This window comes from Poecilia latipinna, unplaced genomic scaffold (genome assembly GCF_001443285.1).
Source record: "Poecilia latipinna isolate Pla-1442-1.1 unplaced genomic scaffold, P_latipinna-1.0 Scaffold296, whole genome shotgun sequence".
NCBI classification, from domain to species: Eukaryota; Metazoa; Chordata; class Actinopteri; order Cyprinodontiformes; family Poeciliidae; genus Poecilia; species Poecilia latipinna.
The window spans coordinates 363,520-383,321 of record NW_015112912.1 but is presented as its reverse complement, the minus strand read 5'-3'; the positions used below and the strand labels follow the sequence as shown (position 1 = coordinate 383,321).

The following is a 19,802-nucleotide window of genomic DNA, read 5'->3' as shown; positions in this document are numbered from 1 at the left end:
TAGGCTCCCTTTCCTTGAATTATGTTGATGCAGTTTGATATGGAGGCGGTCAGTCTGTAGCTCTGGTGTCTCATGTTCCTTTTGAGAAAACTCCCCATATGCAGGTTTTTCCTTCCACTTAACATTCCATAAATATGCTTGGAAACAGGAGTTTCAGGAGCCAGGTTAATTGACGATTTGGGGCTTCTCCCGGTTGTAAAGGCGGTAAGGTTACCATAACTTAATATTTCTGTATTAAGTTATGGTCTTATGAAATAATTTTTATTGGTCTTTGAAATCAACATTTCTGAAAAGAAAAACAAATGCAGTTTTGTTTGGCTATTCATTAGTCACTTGCAATACTACAAATAACCTGTTGACCTAAATTACTGAAGTAAACATTTCCACAACATATAGTTTGCTGACATGCAGCTATACATTTTAGAAGAAAAAAAAATAATGTGGTGAAAAAAGTGGGGAAAAAAGACAAAGGAATGGTTTATTCTGCAACATCTTATTAAATAGTTTTAGGAACAAATAAATCATTTTAATGTTACAATTAGTTTACACAATTTCTCCATCAGACTGTTCAGCAAACATTAAATATACATGTTTCTGTTTTGTCTTTTCGTCTAAAGTTTCTCAGCTTGTTCTTTGATTTATACTGGTGGTGTGTAACATGAGCAGAAAGCAATGTTCAAAGAGTAGAAAAAATACAGTATGAAAAAGGTCCTAAACAGACAAAAGGATTTCACCAAAACCACAGATTACAGCTTTAAATGTGTTGATGTTTTAAATAAAATGTACAAGACGGTGTGCATTTCAGCATGATTTAAGATTAATAGTTAGGATTTTTTTTTCATCTTTACAAATATCTGTGTTTGCAAAAACATAAAAATGATGTATAAAACCAAACATTGAAAAAGATAAAACACTTTGCAGAGAAATATAATCTTCAGGCAGAGCCCCCTTCAAAATAACTGAAAGGGATCAATGTCTGTCACCTTGTGGCGACCTTCTTAAGAGCCAGCATTTAACTTGAATGGACTTTAAACCAGAACGCTGGCGGCTTTTACTCTAACTGGGCTGCTTCTGTAACAACTACATGTAATTGGACTCTGAATATCAGACAGAAACGAGGATAAAACCTTGAAAGTTGGGAGCCAAAGGTGAAAAAGGAAGCTGCTTTTAGGCACAGAGACCAACTAACGGCGTCCGTCAGAGATAAGGCAGGTTCACTCAGCTGCCGATCAGCAGCCGGCTCTTACCAAGGTGACCAGCAGGTGTCTCCTCCTGCAGCCAGAAACATGAACAGTGAGGATCCCCGGGAGAGAAAACCAGGTACACCAAACAGACGGGACTGAATTCAGTTTCACTGCAGGACTGCGGGAGTAGCGAGGGACAGGGAGACAATGAGGGACAACATGACGGGAGATGTGCAAGGTGCATTTTGGGAAACGGTGAAAGACGGGGAGAAGATTATGAGGAACTCACTGCGAAAAGGAGTCGTAAAAAACCAACTCGATTTCTGCTTTCTCACCACCAGCTGGTGGGTGAATAACAAACTGGTCGTCACCGATGGTTTGCTTGTTTTAAAATTCTCTAAACAGAGACGATGGTCATCTTTTCTTTTGTTCTTCCATCTTATCCAGGATGATAATCAGATCCCATCTAACCTAATGTTTAGTTCAAACATGGCGGCACATCATCAGATAAATGAGACTACGTTCACAGCGCAGCCCAAAGTGACGCAATTTTTGCCTTAATGCGACCCAGGTCACCTGAATATCCGATACGTATCTGATCTTTTCAAATGTGACCTGAATCTGTATGGTGAAGTCACGTTCATCCGACCTGAACGTCATTGATAGTCGACAAACGTCACTATTCTGCGGGCGGTAATGAGGATTACATTGTTAATATGCTGCTCCGTTCGGACAATAACCTCAAAACGGCAAGATATGCTACACCGTTAGCATCGATGTTTACTTCTGCAAACAATGAGCAGCTTCTTCTTCTTTATGGCGGTTAGCAAAACAATGAGAACGCTGTGTGTTGTTATTGCGCCCTCTACTGCGCATGCGGGACACTTTCAGGTCGTCTGCAGTTCACATTGGAGAAAAAGTACAGGGGGCGTATATTTGGAAGTGTGAACGACGACGAAAAAAAAAAAAAAAAAAATTAATTTCGCAAAAATAAAATCGGATTTTAGTCAAGTCAGGCTGCAGTGTGAACGTGACCTAAGTGAACATTACAGTTGACCTATTCTTTCCAAACTATTATAAATGCACTCAACAACGATTATTTCAATAATCGATCATTCTGACCATTAATCAATTAACCAGATAACTTTTTTGACACATTCAGTATATTTTTCCATTAACCAATTAAGCTTATTTTATGCAATACAATCAATACATTAAAAGATGCAAATAAACAATTCAATTCTTTTTTTTTTTAAATAAGAAAATAAGTTACTTGAGGAGATTTGGGTAAAAAAAAATCCTTTTGGAAAATTTTTTTAAAATTATCTTAAATGCAAAATGGCCTTTTTAGAGTTACGTACCGACTACTGAACTAATTAATTATTTCAATAGTCAATTCATCACGATTAATCAGCCACATGCATTATCAGCAGAATTTTATTGCTTAAAATTTTAAATATATCACCAAATATTGCATCAAGTTAGTCCTCAGGTAGCAATTTTGCAAATGTCGACATTGCAATAACTGCGTTTCAATACATTTTGTTCCGAGTGTCTGTAGAAGAACTCATCCCAGCAAGAACCAAACGCACGTAAGCGTCTGTGTTGGATGTTTAACGTTAGCATTAAAGACTTTAGAGACTGAATCACTTCTGAATAAAATGGAAGAACAACTTTTAAAAGTGAAATCAGTGAAGTCACTACAGGACAGAATCTATAATCAGATCCTACCATCAATAAATTAAAAAAAGGCCCTTAGAAGACATTCAGCGACTCGTGTTCAGGTCATTTAATAAAACGTTTTAACACCTACTGAAGGAGGACATTTTAAAGTCCAGTTTAGTGGGAGTTGCCTATTTGGACCCCGATGCTGTTGGCACCACTTTATGTGCAAGCACTTGCAGTAAAAAAGAAACAAAAATAAAAAACAACAAAAAGGCCCCGGCTCTTAAAATTGAAAAACTTCTGAATGTTTCATTTTCCTGGTTAAAATAAAAGCACCTATAAATGGAATGGAATAGAAGCAAAAATAAATCTGACAATAAAAACGACTAATAACAAAAGAGGTGCTGAAGCCAGAGCGTATCGGATCAGGGGATGTAAACTCAGATACGGTTTAAAACTAACTGGCAAAATATCACCTAAATAAATTTCAAAAAAACTGCCATAATAAGAGAAATAAGTGCTGAAGGATCTCAGTAGTAACAAATGCTAAAATTTTTAAAGTTTTGGTTTTCTGTAACAGGAAAACTGGAAACAACAAAAAGAAGCAAAAATGTAAATTTTGGTTTGATAAACTCTCAGCTGGGATTCATATTTTGTAACGGCATAAAGCCGTTCACATCACTTAAACTTTAACACACTTTTCACGAAGCAACAATCAATTTATTTAATACAAACAAAAATCTGAAAAGTGTGGAGCGAAATTCACTGATAATTTCCATCCAACCTGAAACCTTTAGCCATCCAAGCAAAGCAGAACTGGCAAAAAACCTGCAGCTGCAACTGGTGGCTTTGAAAGTGTTGAATCAGAGGTGGTGAATATTCAAGCAGGCCACACTTTTCAGGTTTTTATTCGTAAGAACGTTTTGAAATCCTCAATAATGTTTTTCAAACTCTGAATTAGGCCCTAATCTGTGTTCTTCCATCACATAAAAACATTAAAGTTTGTGGCTTTCATGTGAGAAAAAAAAATAAAAAATTAAAGTATCAATATTTTTATATTTCTACAGTGCACTTTAATGTACGGAGCCCCTAAGAGACATGGAGAAGTTTTTTATTTGGAGTTTTCTTGCAGAAGTATTGTATTCTCTCACAACAATGTATTTAATAGTTCATGCAGCATTGTGAATAATCAGGGTCTTCCTGCTACAATATAAGGTTTTTGTAAGGCTTTTAGATGCAAGTTAATATCTCATTTGTGAGATATCTGAAGTTTTACATCTTTGGGATACAAATGCACCACAAACAAGTCAAACAAGGGATTTCTATCCCTGTTTAAAACCTAAACAGAAACTTGAATGAAAGAAATTAAAAATACATCCAAACTATTATTTTCAATTAGTTATATTGCCATCTGACAGTTTAAGGTTGTGTTTTTAAAATGGTTAATAAAAGGTTGTCTTCATGTGCAGTTTCATCTCCACTGAAAGATATTACACAAACAAAAATGAACAGTTTTGTTTTTGATTATAAACCAATTTTCTGCACCACAGAGTTAAAAATGTATAAACACGTTTTCACCGAGACTCTTTAAGCGTTCATGTTTGTAACTTTAAACTGACATTTGTTATCACTGACTGTAATCTATTGTGAAGGAATACAATACTTTTGCAAGGTAATGCAAAATAAAAAAATATTTTAGAAAATCCCCCATCTCCCCTAGGAGGCGCCGTAGTAATGAGAACAATGGAAAGTCAGGATTTGATTCAGGGAAGTAAACTTAAACAGCAGCACCTTGCTACTAAAAAAATAAAAAACAAGAACAAGTGACCAAACCCGGACCTAGGATCAGGCATGTGTGGCGCCTGTGGAGCATTCAGTTAACCCGCTACTAAATACGCTACATGAAGGCTGCACCACAAGGCCACGCGTCTGCTGCCGTGTGCGTCGTCAGAGCTTCTGAAAATGTCAGGTTGACACGTAAAACAAATAAATATAATCAAACTATGTTTAGCTCCATTTAGAGTCACTAATTCAACTCCATATAGTCAGTCTGTCAGTTTCTTCTGCATAATACTGACACGGTAAGGAGATGTAAACTGGTACTAAAGGTGATAATTTTGCCTAAATGTTTGGGATTGATCCTCATTATATCTAAAGAAAAGAAAAGGGGGATTGTGTTCCGATGCTAATGAATAAAGAAAACGACTCGGGTTTAAAATGACATTCTAGTATTAAAATCAGGAGGCAGATAGTGCAAAAAAATAAAAATAAATCTCACAATCACTTTGCATGGCTAAGGGCACCTGACAAACTACTTCTATCAGTCTGCATGACCCCACATCGTGCATCGTAGCGCTCAAACTATTTCTACTGAGGCCGTCTGTGTATGTGTGAGTGAGTGTGTGACTAATGTGGTTGCATAAAGTTTAGAGGCAACATCATCCACCCTGCTGTGCTTTTAGTAGAAGGTCTCTTATGAGGAGATTCAGGGAGAGTAAGTTAGCAGCAGTTAGGAGATGCAGGCTCTGATTTGATGTCTATTAGTCTCCTGGAAAGAAGCTTATTTTATCCTTCCACACACGCACACAGACTGACTGACTGACTGACTGACCTCTGCATGGTGACATCTTTTTAACGCATGCCGTGACTTGCTACAGCATGCTTGAAAATAGCACAGAGGGAAGTGGAGAAAGACACAGACAAGTCGAAGAAAACAGATACCGACGGGGAAGTTGGTGCAACGTTTTTTTTCCTTCCACACAATCCTGCTCAGCTTCTGTCTGTGCTCCCAACATCTCACCTTAGTGTATCTTCCCTCACCCCCTAAAAATCTAAGATCCCTCCCAGGACGAGGGCTATACCCGACTTTCCCCCGGCGGCGCGTTGCTGCCCTCGGCCCCGCCCCGCTTCCCCACGTCCCCGTGTCCCATCCGGCACCTGCCGCCCTCCTGAAGCCGCCCCCAGTGGTAGCCGGTGAACATGGGGCTGATGGGGATGTACTTGAAGACAGCGTGTCTGCGGAAGAAGGCCATTCCAAACGGCAGATCGTAGGATCTCATGCCTTCGAGTTCGGCGGTGCTGAGGCCGGTTCCTCGTTTCAGCTTCCTGATGCCTCGTTCCTCCAGGGAACCTGAGGTCAGACGACCAGATGTTAGTCTGATGTTCATTTAATGGTGATTTATTATGCTTCTTTGAACAGTTTAGGATAAATCTATGGACTATGCAACACAAGTTCATTACATTTTTCTTAGATAATGAGATTTTAGTCTGGTCAGTTCTGCCTATTTTAATCTCCTTTCAGAATGAGCCATTTTAGGGTGTCTTGTCACTTCAAATCCAAATACGCTGGGTTCTGTCTGTGCTCCCAGTGTAAATGTTGGGTTAATCTCAACATTTACACTGAAACATGAAAATGGCTGCAAACAGATGTGACATCATATCTCTCTATATCTCTGAAAAGCAGAACAGTCTCCTGCACATCCAACAAGAACACAGTAAGTGGTTTCTGGTCGGTTAGGTCTTCTTGGAATTCCGTTTGAGTTGCTAGGTAACCTTCTTTGCTTGACTGGGGTTGCTAGGTAACGGCGCAGTGCAATGTCAAATGTAACTTTTGAGGAGGTTTTTGAAATGGGTCATTTTCCAAAGACCAAAAAACATTTTCTTTTGTTGTTTTTAACTTGTTTGCTCAGTGTCCCTATGTGTTTTGAAAGGCCTTTTTAAAATGTATTATAAAATATTTAATTTTTAAATTTATGGCCAGCTAGTCATGAACTCCGTTCTCTTTATTGTTTAGATCTTCAGAGGTGACTTCAGGCTTTGAACAGAAAGTAAAACAGCTGGAGGGAAAATGTTTCCTTGTGTTTAGAATAAACTGCATCACAAAGGGATAATAAATAAATGCCAAGAGTTTTCATGAATCGACTCCACCTCACCGACCCAAAAGGGTTGTTTTTCTTTATGTTTTAAATGAAGACTATTATTTATAAATAAAGTAGTTTTATTTATAAAAGGGGACAGATGCAGATCTGTCCATTGGTCCTCTGAGGAACCCTCACCAACAAAATGAAAAAACATCCAACATGTTCTGCCTGTTTATAAATACCATGTTGTTATTTTTAAAGATTTAATAGTTCAAATCCTAAACTACTTTGTTCTTGTCATAATTATAGCCCACATACTTCCTCCTCATGGAGCAAATTTAGAAAAGGGTGAGTAAAACTCTTACCAGGTATAGTATTGTCCAAAATAAAGGCAACACAACCTCCAACAAACATAGCAGTGGTGAGCAGCACGTTGAGCACCTGGTCGACTTCAACTATACCTGAGGAAAAGAAAACAGACTCAGCAACTGCCTGATTTATTGTAATCAAAATATAAGCATGAATTTCTTACTGGATCAAATTATTTTAGGTTTCCTAATGGATTTTATGAGGGTTTATCAATAAAGTGAAAGTAAAATGTTGCTTTAATAAGGGGTGGTGTAATAAAACATTACATCTAACCACTAGATGCAGGGCTCATACACTTCTCCCCACAGTGAAATTCAAGCACTTTTCAAGTATTTTCAAGGCAAACTTTAAAACTTTTCCAGCCCCACACATTGGAGATAAAAACAAAGAGATAGCCTAAGTAATTAAGGCACTAATAAGAGCTCATTAGAAACGCTTTGCTCACCGGTGACCAGCGGGTTCTGCTTCAGGTAGCTGGGCAGCATCAGACCGAAGAAGATGGAGAAGCCCAAGACGAAGAGGTTCCTGGACGAGTTGAGGTCGACAAACTGCAGGTTGGAGAGGCCCACCGCCGTGATCATCCCAAACAGCGTGCAGAACAGAGCGCCCAGGACCGGGTCGGGCAGAGAGGCAAACAGGGCGCTGAATTTACCCACAAGCCCCAGCAGCAGCATCATGGCGGCGCCGTACTGGATCACACGTCTGCTGCCCACCTGGAGGGGGAAATGGCACCAACAAGACGGTTTTTACTACAAATCTTTGTGTATTTTTCTCATCTGTATAAAGGAGAAAGAAAAAAGAAATAAAAAAAAAGAAGAAAACATCAAGACAGGTAGAAAACAGAATTAAAACAAAGGAAAGAAAAAGAAAAAAGAGAAAACAAGAAAGAAAACAGAAGAATGAATAAGCAAAGAAACAAGAAAGAAAAAGATGAAAACACAGAATACAAGAAAGAAAAGGAAACAAAAATGAAAGAAATAAAAAAGGAAAACAAGAAAGAAAGAAAATAAGGAATCCCAGACGTCCTCAAAGGTAGCGGTTTACTACCTTTGTAATTCCCAGGACACCGATATTCGGACTGGAGGAGGTGGAACCGTTTCCTGTCCCGAAAACACCGTCCAGCACACAGGAAATGCCCTCTACAAATATTCCCCTAATGAGCCAGAACAGAAGCGTCACGCACACGTCTGCCATGCTGGCCATTAAATCCTGCAGCCGGAGCTTTACAGACAACAACAGCTCACCGATTGATGGCGTGGATCGGCGGTGGAGGAGCGCAGGAGAGGCGAGCGCAGGCGTAGTAGTCGCCGATCGACTCGATGATGCTGGCCACCACGGCGCTCATCATGCCGATCACACCTGCAGCCGTGACGGTGGGAGTCCCCCACTGGACTGCAGGCGAGGAGGGACAGAAAGGATCAGAGCTCCTCCCACCACTGAATGTGAAGCTTTGCACGTCTAGAAAACCAAAAACTGATCCCAACGCTCCACATCTATTTATCTACACCAGTTATACTGCTATATAGAACTTTTTGACATTTCGATTTTCATTCTTGGAGCTAAAACAGATAAATATCATCACATAAAAAAAAAGTTCTCAAGCATTTGTTATGCTAAATTATTTTCAATTTTAATTTAAAATAATTTTTTTTTTATTTTAAATTATTCAAATATCCATTCATCCATCCTACAGTCTGGCTTAATGACTGCAATGAATATATACTTTCTTCAGTAATTGGGCTTTTGAGTCTGAATGATCCTGTTAATGATTACTCGATTAAAAAAGTAGTTGATTATTTAAATAATCGATTCATCACGATTAATCAGATGAATCATTTCAGCTCCAGTGTTCTGTAAAACAACAGCTGCAATTCTGAAACTTAAAGCCGATCAATATTCCAATTTATCCTAAATACTAAACCTGATCTAAGAAGTTTGTAACCGTCTCTTCCTCTCCATCTTGAAGAAACTCACAGGGATAGGGGATCTTGAACCACGGCGCAGCTTTCAGGATTCCCTGACGTGCATCAGTGCGGGCGTAGAAACCGTACTTGTTCTCCTCCGGCGGGAAAACGTCAGTCACCGTAAAAATGAAGCACAGCAGCCATGACACCAAAATGGCCATAATGATCTGCATGCAGGGGAGAAGAAAACCTCTTTTAGATTCTCCAGAAGAGAAAAACACATTTATACCTTCCAAATTTAAGACATATATATACAAGTACCAGTAAATACAACTTATTGAGCATTTAACAGATTTGGTAGAATTTCAAACTGCACAGTTTATGTATAAAGTCAGAAACAAAATATCAGAAAATATTCAAAACTTATTTTCTGATAGAGTGGGGGATACGACTACAGAGAAAACTTCATCTTCAGAACTTTGAAGGCTCGAACAACAATGAAAAGAATATGCATTTCTGTCATTGGTGTGAAGATCTGGAATAAACTCGCTAAAGAGCTGAAGCAAAGTCCGAGCATGAGGTATTTTAAGAAAAGACTCAAAATGGTTATTATTCAAAAGAATAAGGATGAACAAAGGGGATGAACCTGGCTGGGAATTGCAACTCTGTGGATGATTTCAGCAATTGGGTGCAGGTTTGTGCATATATATGTGCGTGTGTGTGTGTGTGTGTATCATTTATGCAGATGAGTATGTATATGTATATATGTGTGTATGCATTTCATCTGGTTTAGGAAATATTAGTATAGTCACTTCATTTTTCTGTCAGAACTGGAAAACAATGCGATGAATTAGGAATAAGGAATGTTTATAGAAGCTATACTTCATCATACTCCTTTTCAGACTCGTACTCACAGAATAAGTGGTGTGTTTCTATGTAATTGATTATGTACTTCATAGAAAAGTAGTGCGTTTCATTTTACACTTGTTGGTGAAATGTTTGTCTGAAATAAAGTATCATCATCATCATTTTCTGCATGAAATCACTGATATCAAATGCTCCATCTTGCTCCTGGGTTCTGAGATCACAGTGAAGCATCTTAAATGAGACGCATAAATCAGACAGACCTGTGGTGTTTTTAATTATTTGGCCTGCACAGGGGATAAAAAGACTGATTTACAGAGGCCTGGGGAGAACGAGATTACCTCTGCTGAATAATTTGACTTGTACGAGAACAAATCTTTAAGTAAAACAAGGTGAACCCATTACAAGGGAAATAAATGTTCAGATGAACGGATACCCACCGGGAACATCTTGAAAACCTGCAGCCTGTAGGACGTCCAGCCTTTCTTGGCTTTGTAGATCGGCAGGGGGAAGTGAACGTTTCGGGCGTATTGAGAGAAGAGCAGCACCAAAAATATAGTCCTGCAGACACAAAAATACCCTTCGGTCAGATAATAGGGCCCCGTTATTTTCTACACTTTCTGTTCCCCAGTGTGAGGAGTAATCCTGTTTGAAGATGTTCCATTTAGTCCTGAATGCGTCACGCCACGACTCCAGAGGATTCGGCGCAAATCAATTATCCCAACAGCCTGGGAACTCTGGCAGCTACAGGCGCATATCCCCGTCCCTGCAGAGCGAGAGCAGAGGCCCTCCAGCCAACAACAATGACACGGCAGGAGCTGATGTCACACAACCTCAACATCAAAAACTGCAGCCGCTACCATCATTGCACCGCTCTTTTTATACCAAAAATATCCAGAAAGTTCTCAGTTTGCACCAGGAAATTGGTTTTTACCAGAAATGCTTCAGATTATACAGACGGATGTAGACTCAACTTTTATTGTTCAAGTCTCAGACAAATCAGGGTTTCTGCAGGTTCACAAAAACAAATTTGATACTTTTTAAGACCTTAATAAGATTATTAATAATGAAATTTAAGGCTTGAATCACGACAGAAACGTACAAAAGAAAATCACTCATTCTGTATGGAAGCATTTCCAAATGTTTTAGCACCGAATGGTAAGAGAAGTGAGGCGAAGATGAACGTCGTCCAGCTAAAAGGTGATACATTTGCACTCATGATGGACTCAAAAGAGCTAGCTAGGTTACATTAGCAGCTGGTTAGCGGTAGCCGCAACCGCCTGGAGTCACAAAACGCCTGACAGAAAAGTCCCACAAGGAAATATACATAAATGTGATTAAGTAGTCCTGTGACGTCAAAATGCACAATATATGACAGGATAACTTACATTTTTTATTAACTTAAGACACTTTAAGGCCTTAAATTCAGATAAATGGATTTAAACTTTTTAAGGATGCACAGGCACCTTGCTAATTCATGGCTGTTTATTAAAGCATTCAAACATTGTAGTTTTGTGAGACAATATGGCTGAATAACTTCCTCATCCTAGTGCAAAAACGGTAACACTTTATTTGAAGGGGGGTGAATAAGACTGTCATGACACCGTCATAAACATGACATAACACCTGTCATGAACATGAATAAGCCTTCATGAATATTTATGACTGTTGTCATAAAGTGTCATTCTGTAAATTATGACACTTTTAATACAAAGTTGACATTATTCAAAATGTCTGTTATGACAACTTGACATTAACCAATAAACCATTACTGTTTAAACTTTACCTTTAATAACATAAAGTTACCTAATTTTTAAAGTGCAATCAGTAATACTTTTATAACAAATTTATATCAGTAATGATTTCTTGGTTAATGTCAAGCTGTCATAACAAAGACATTTTGAATAATGTCAACTTTGTATTAAAAGTCATAATTTACCGAATGACGCTTTATGACAACAGTCATAAATATTCATGAAGGCTTATTCATGTTCATGACAGGTTTCATGTTTATGACGGTGTTATGACAGTCTTATTCAACCCCCTTCAAATAAAGTGTTACCGCACAAACATATAGAAACGTGAAATTTTTCAAAATTGCTCTGTTTGATCAAGTACATTTATTTTTGCAATTCAACTTGCGCAATTTAAGGTAAACAAAAATGCAGCTACTGATTTTAATAGTGTGCAGTGCTTTAGCTCTCACTGTGGTTACCTGGAGTACCAAAGCGTTGGAGGCATGATGCGTTTCTTTTTACGATCCTTCTGTCTTCTTCATGTTCTACTAAAGTGATTTCTTTAGGCCAGGTAATATAGGGCAACAGTTAACTAATGTTTAACACATTTTTACAGTCAGGTTTGTCTGAAAATCTTTTTCCCCTTTGATTGATGAATTCATGATTTGCATTTTGAATCTGTGCTTACAGGATGGCGATGCCCCAGTGTTTTCCAGCCCTCTCGCCTGCAGCCTGGAAGCCTGAGAGCCCGATGAGGGCCACAGTGGGAGTGATGGTCAGGGGCCCGATGTACTTCAGCAGCATCCCGGGCAAACCCAGAGCTCCGATGCAGACCTCGATCAGCGACGAGACGATGATCGCACCCTGGATCTGAGAAAGGTCGGAGAAATTCAGTGATGGATCAGTAATTATTTAGTTATTTAGTCATAAATCAAATTGCTCTGCTCAGCTACCAGCTAATGGTTACTGTAGCTGAGCAGAGATACAATATAAACTAATAACCTGTTACTTCACATTCTTTTGTGCCGATTGCTAAATAAACATGTTTAGCAAGAAAGGTTAAAAAAAGCTCTAAAAAATAAAGATCTTCGCATTTTTTCATGCCAGATATGATTTGAATCAATGTTTTTCTAAAATAGATTTTGATTTTGTGTGAATTTTGTGGATTTGTTGAAAAACTTAAGGGACCAGAGGGCCACATAAAAAGCTCCGGCGGGCCACATCTGGCCCCCGGGCCTCGAGTTTGACACGTGTGTTAGTTGTCATGTAAACAAATCTCTGCATTAGACTCACTTTTCATGAGAAATGAAGTCTTATCTCAATAAGCTCAACAGATCCGTCTGCATCTGTAGAGTTTATTGCAGCCGAATGTAACAGATCTTTATAACAAACTTAGTTAATACAAAATGTCAGAAATATTCCAGTTATGTGGTTTTGGGAAAGTGGTGAAGCTTTTAAACTATTTTCCATCTCATGATTCAACCACATTTCAAATAATCAGATGTTTTATGAAGCATTTGAGTGAAAAACGGGGGAAGTATTTATGTCTCCGATTTAAAATGCGAAGAAAATGAGCCGTGGTTCTGTTGGACACTTTAAAGTACACACTTTAAGAAGAAAAAGACTTTTTAAACTAAAACATATGCCCGGTTTATCAGAGTCTGCTGTTCTAAACTAAACATTTACTTTACAGCTGTAAATATGGACACTGCCTGAAGGGAAGCCTGGACAAACATCACATTAAATCACATTTAATGGTAAAGAAATGACCATAAACTGCTGCCATCATCGTCATCATCATGGAATCGATGTTCCAGGTAATGACCCCGTTAAGCTCCTCTCTGTCCCCGCGTCATCTTGAGCATTTTCCCCTCCAGTTTGAAATCAGTTTTGTCTCATTCGCGTCACATAAAGATCAATTACCGGACCGACTCACGCAGACTGGAAAGGTTACCTCAGATTAATGTCATCCGTCACATAAAGACAAACCCTGCAGACGAATGGAGACGGGATTTCTCCATCACAACAAAGTATGTTTATATTAGGTTAGGAAAAACCCGGGACTGTATTCTAAGTCTGTTGTGTAAAAAGTTGCATAAACGTTACTTAAGATAATATGAACAACCTCTGATTTAATTTATTGAAGCTCATTTTGTAATCAGTTAAATTTCCCTCTTCTCCTTCGCCTCACCTCACGTATCCTGGGGTGCCAGATGTCCTCGGTGTGCAGAAGCTCTGTCCCGTTCAGGAACGGACGCTCTGCTGAGGTTAGAAGAGAAACGGATCATTAGATTATACATATAAAAAAAACAAAACATTTTATTAGGGGCAGGGTTTGTACACTTTCAAAGTTGAAACACTTTTCAAGCATTTTCAAGGATTTAAAGCAGCAGTGGGAACCCTTACCTGTGCTGTTACATTTCCATTTCTCCAAAGACAGGATGGCTCTGGCTGGCGCAAGGAAAGCAAACGCACTCGCCTGGAACAAAGGCAACCTGGAGGAGAAAAACAAGACAAATCCATGTCAGAAAGGCATTTCAGAGACGTAATAATTGGCTTGCAGAGACGCAGCATGACAGAAATGTAGACAAAGTGTTCATACCAGCCCTGCTGCAACCATTTTTTCTACAAAAGCTGATCACTGTTGAGTCTGTGCTAATAAATGAGGATATTTATGACAAAAAGTAGTTTTTTCTGATATTTAAAATTACTCTTTTTTTTTTAATAAAACCAGCCTTTAGGAGTTTAAAAATGATCAAAGTTTACAGATGTAATGCATTGAACTGCAACTAACGATTATTTTGATTTATCCAATTAATAAATTCACCACATTCTGCTGATTTTTCATTTAACTCAAGTTTATTTTATTGTTATGTTTAAACTGCACATAAACAAATGATTCAATTAATTTTTTCAATCAGAAAATGAACATTTTATTGCCTATTCCTTTAGTGCAGGGGTCCCCAAGCTACGGCCCGCGGGCCGGATCCGGCCTGCCTCCTCATTTGGTCCGGCCCCCTGAACAATACCAGAGAGCATTCAGTGTTTTTTTTTCATATATGTGGATTTTTCTTCAACCACCAGGGGGGCTCTTGAGCAGATATGAAACTTAGTTTCCCTCAATGGAATATATACTAGTCAGAATATATACTAGTCAGTACCAGTCACCGTTTCGCTCACGGTTTTTTTCCATTTGCATTCTAGGTAAAAATCTATCTACAGACGCGAATATGTCGTCGGCAATAATCCAATGCCAATCCAATTGTTTTTATCTTTAATGCATAACTGTACAGTTTGGGCCTTTTTTGAGTCCGTTTTCTCCAGTTAATGATTAATCAATTACTAGTTGTCGATTATTGCAGGAATTGATTCATCATGATTAATTGTTTTGGTCCCGATAGTGTAGTTAAAGAACAGAAATCTATTTTTTTTTCTTGAAAAACATCTCGTTAACTGATCATCTTGAACAGGATATGTTTCAGATAAAACATATTTCTGTGTTAACACATAATGTTAACATTATTTATGCTCATGTTAAGTCAGGTTCAGTCTCTCCCCCTCGGTTTCAGAGGCATTTCAGTAAAACCCAGAGACAGAGCCTATCGTTCTGCTCAGAGAGTGATGGAAAGCCGCTGATGTGACAGGAATGCCACTGGCACTGAAGCCAAAGCCAGTCTGTGGCTGGAACCGGCAAAAGAGTGAGAAAGGGCAACAGATTACATAACTTAAATCGAGCACCAAGAGCCTCTGACACACTCGTTTTCCTTCCTATTTTGGCCCAACACTTTAATTATCCAATTCTTTCCTGGAAATATGAATTTCCAGGACAGGAATTTCTCTGAGTTGGGAGATCTGACTCACAGAAGAAACCTCAAGCTCAAATGGGACCAAATATGCTGTGCCAAAAGATCTGATTTGGGTAAAATCAAAGAATAAATCAAGCACTAAGATATATGAAATCACAACAAAACATGATTGTAAATAAGGACAATGCCCTTGAGCTACTTTAACTTCACTGGAAGAGATGTGAAATGGTTGACAGAGCTATGTGGAAACTTGCGGTCACAATAAAATCAGTTTCTCATTCTCACATCACTTTCACGTCATTCTACCACATCAATCAGATTTTACTTCATGTGCGAACTGAAGACTTTTTATTTTCTATAATCTCATCTTTTCAACTGTGACATGCAAAGATGACTGTAACAAAGCATGTGATTCAACAATTAGGTATTTCCAGATTCAGTTACATGATTAGCCTAAAAATAATAATTGCCATGTGATGTCACCAGTTGCCGTGGTTACTCCCTCCCTTTTGATGTGTTAGTTTCTTGAGAGCCATGTCATGCTGGCAGTAGATGCCATTTTATTCCTCATTATCTAGGAACAGTCTTCCCGGCTCGATGCAGTTGATTTCCTTCTGATAACAAACCATCTTGATGATAACGGCATGCAGAGACAGCCTTCCCATCAGCCTTCACATGTACAGTGGCGTACAAATTCTTCATAGTCCGTCAGTGTTCTTAAACTGAAGACTTTATTACAACCACAATATTCAGTATGTTTTATGTGATGATGATCAATCAGAGTATCTAGTCTTCACATGCCACTTAAAGGTGATCTATTATGCGTCCCTGAACAGGTTAGGAAAGGTCAATGTTCTACAAAAAACATGTTCACTACATTTTTTGCAGAGTCACTTAGATTTTAGTTTGGTCAGTTCTGTCCATTTTGAGCTCCTTTCAGAATGAGCTGGTTTTGGGCCTCCTGTCCCTTTAAATCCAGGTAAGTTGAAGCTGGCCACATCCCCAACTCAACGTTTACAGCTGAATGTAAAAATGGCTGTAAATAGATACACCATTATACAACAGTACATCTTAGAAAAGCAGATGTGGAGCCTCCTGCACCACCAACAAGAATGCAGCAAGTGGTTTCACTTTTCCAGTAGCCATTATAGAGCTGACCAAATGTGCTGGAGCTCAGGCTGGGTTGCTACGAAACAAGCTACATTCTGGAGGTTTTTGAAACAACTCATTTTCCAGACACCATAAAACATCAACTTACTTTGAATTTGGCAATTCACAGGCATTCGCTTGGAAGATCTACTTTCTGAAAGACAAGCTTGCACACTCAGTATAAACCCAGCTGCTCTGTGAAGTCCTGAAAGGTTTGATGGAAAACTTTCGAGAGCAAAAAACATCATGAAGATGAAAGAACACATCAGACAACCAGGGAGAAAGAACTGGAGATTTCTAAAGCATCTTTAGGTTATTATGCTGCATAATGTTTAAAACATACAGGACAGCTATATAATAAAGTATAATCCTTATTTTTAATAATTACTGCAGTCTGTAAAATTACATATGTGCTCATAATCACGAAAACTTGTTCCTGTTCCAACAAATATGAATGAAATTTGCTCATTTTCTTTTTTTTTAACTTTACTTTTAACTGTAAACTTACGACAAAATATACAAAACATCCAATGATAAGAAAAAGTAAATTATTATATGAAAAATAAGGATGAGAAGCATATAGTTTAAAAACTTTTATGCTAAAAAGATTAAAACCAGCAGGCACATAGTGGAGGAAGGTTAGATAAATGTTTGTAAACAGACCAGAAATATGTATTTATGTTGGAGAACAAATCTGTGAGAACTGGGTCACCTCACTTGTTCCTGACATGTTTGCACTTGTATTTCTGAAAGTAGGTCTTCCAAGCAGCTTCTCATAAGCAAATGCCTGCGGATTTAATTTATTATAGTTTTGGTTCTTCACTCCACTTGCCAGCATGTGATGCAACACTTGAACGACACGCAGCTCGATCCCTGAAGTGCTGTAAATCTCCTGTGTTTAGTTTCAGGAATTTTATAATTTCACTTCCAAGTTTATGAAACACAAGCTGCTTTCTCCTCTTGGCAAAGAGGAAGTCCGAGTCTTAAAGGACAACAGTCACATGGGCGAAACAGGGAACTCCAAGTAATGCTTAAATGCTGAGTAGACCCAACAAAGTTATGCTTGCACACTTATTCACACCACAGAGACCAAAAGAGGAAGGTGGAGGAAGAGGAACCAGATGTTGGCATTAATGGCCCCCCAGCTTTAGGAAACTGTAAGCTGGACTGTTGGATACCTGCAGCCCAGCGTCGTTTGCAGCAGGGTGGTGATGCCGACGCAGAAGAAGATGGTCCCGATGAGCTGACTGGTGGCCCACTGATCGAAGCCAACGCACATGGCCTCTGCAAGAAGGAACGGGACGGCGATGGTCCCACTGAAACACGTCAGGTAGTGCTGGGAAAAAAAAAAAAAAAAAAAGACGACAGTCACAAGATGATCAGTTAAAGCTGCAGTAACTTTAATAAAAAACATATTTACATATTTGTTAAAATTATCACCATGTTGTGACATAAGACAGATAATCTGTGAAAAACAAAATTGTGCTCCTCTGCCACCAATCCGAACCAAGAGGAGGGTCTTAACGCTGTCAGTCATGCTCATGTACATGCTGCTTACACCCTCCACTTTTCTCTGCGCTACAGTGTTTTCCAGTCAGCAGGGCTTGCTGCAAATGCTCAAGCTAGTTAGCTTAGCCGTCAATGACGGCAGATAAACTGCTTTCCTGGAACTATAAGTTGTTTGTTTTGCATTAGCACATTTAACAGCACATACATGAGCATGACTGACAGCGTTAAGACCTCCTTCTGGCTCTGATTGGTTGCAGGAGTGGATAATAACTAGTTACATTTACTACATTACTGGGAAACAAAGTACTTTTAGAAGAAGTTTTATTGCAACATATTTAGTTTTACTTAAGTAATATAATAGAGGGACAAATTTCTTTTTATTTAAGTTATATGATCTGCCAATGGAACAAGTACATTTTTATCAAAGTTAATGAATTCTTGACTTAAAACAAGTCTCTATCTTGCTAAAAGTTACTAAGTTTTGTCTTATTTCAAGTGTAATAAGATATTTTCACTAGAAATTAGACCAAAAATACTTGTGCAACCAAGTATTTTGTAATCTTGTAAGATTGTGTTTTTGCAGTGTGCTGAGCCATTTTGGGAGAAGAAGATGCAGTAAATATTGTACCCTGTATTAAAAAAAATCAATATAAAACTTAAGTATTCTGCTTAAAATGTGTTTTGTAGTTTTTTTTGTCGGATGCCATCACTTTAAACAATTAAATCAGATATTACAATCAGTAATTTACTTTTTCCAGTATTTTTACTGAATATCTTTTTATTCTTACTCAAGTAATTTCTTGGACGGCTACTTTTTACTTTTACTCGAGTCAAAACATGTTGAAGTTGTGCAACTCTTACTTTGGCAAGAGTTTTTGCTTCTCCATCCATCTCTGCTGAGACGTGCACGCACGTGTGTGTGTGTGTGTGTGTGTGTGTGTGTGTGTGTGTAACTGACACTGAGGGTTTCTGAAAATCCATTATATATTCAAACTTGTGCAACCACTTCTTGTTTTAAAAGTCACTCCTGTTGAGTATGTAGTTGCTCTTCTGACCAGAACTGTATAATTAAATAAAATAATTTCTAGAAAAGAATTAGCTAAAATCAGTACCACGTCTCTTATAAAAACATTCATGTCTTTACCAGAACATAGCTGGACTAATCAAGCCACACCTGCGTGATTAATTTGATGTGTGTGTTGGGCACACTCGGCTCTTACCCCTGACATTTAACTAGAAGATTATTAGCCTGAAGCTAAATGCTTTGGAGCTGGATGGAACATGCCCAGGAAATATTTACAGTTTGCATTCCTCAAAACTTTTCAACCCAATTAGTTACTAGATGTAAAACAAAAGAAAAAGGTGCTGATAGTCCAAGTCTCTTAAAATGCCGTAAATCTGGGTGCAAAACATTGTTTCTATACAGTTAAAAACTCATTATAGACACAGACTGATCACCATTTATCAAACATCTCAAACCGAGGAAAACAAACATCAAATGATTTGTGTAACTGGAGTCAAACTTATCTAAATGTCTAAATGTTGAAAGTTTCATGTATTTATCTTGCTCTGCTGTGGCCTAGCCCAGGATACTGTTCTAAATTAGTTTTTTTTAATCCTGGCAAAATAAAGGTTAAATGAAAAGAAAATATGAAAAACTAAGAGCGAGGTACAGATACATTTTTTGCTGGTGACAGAAAAATAAAAACAAGGATGAGATATTGTTGTTAACGCTTCAATCCGCTATTTTAGACAC

General features: G+C 38.3%; 1 protein-coding gene across 4 annotated transcripts in view; it reads right to left on the bottom strand.

Annotated features, from left to right (window-relative positions):
* Positions 1–2,958: 2,958 nt before the first annotated feature.
* The window catches only part of slc23a2 (solute carrier family 23 member 2), a 47,217-nt gene continuing 30,373 nt past the window's right edge, over positions 2,959–19,802 (bottom strand). For 3 of the 4 annotated variants that reach the window (XM_015034366.1, XM_015034364.1, XM_015034367.1), the window contains 11 exons: positions 17,716–17,873; positions 13,989–14,077; positions 13,774–13,844; positions 12,271–12,452; positions 10,287–10,407; positions 9,053–9,209; positions 8,323–8,470; positions 8,126–8,231; positions 7,524–7,791; positions 7,075–7,170; positions 2,959–5,979 (listed from right to left, as the gene is read on the bottom strand). In XM_015034366.1, the coding sequence (XP_014889852.1) occupies positions 5,705–5,979; positions 7,075–7,170; positions 7,524–7,791; positions 8,126–8,231; positions 8,323–8,470; positions 9,053–9,209; positions 10,287–10,407; positions 12,271–12,452; positions 13,774–13,844; positions 13,989–14,077; positions 17,716–17,873 (1,671 nt within the window). In that variant the 3' untranslated portion in view covers positions 2,959–5,704. The remainder of the gene's footprint in view (positions 5,980–7,074; positions 7,171–7,523; positions 7,792–8,125; positions 8,232–8,322; positions 8,471–9,052; positions 9,210–10,286; positions 10,408–12,270; positions 12,453–13,773; positions 13,845–13,988; positions 14,078–17,715; positions 17,874–19,802) is intronic. The other variant, XM_015034365.1, reaches the window with a different exon arrangement.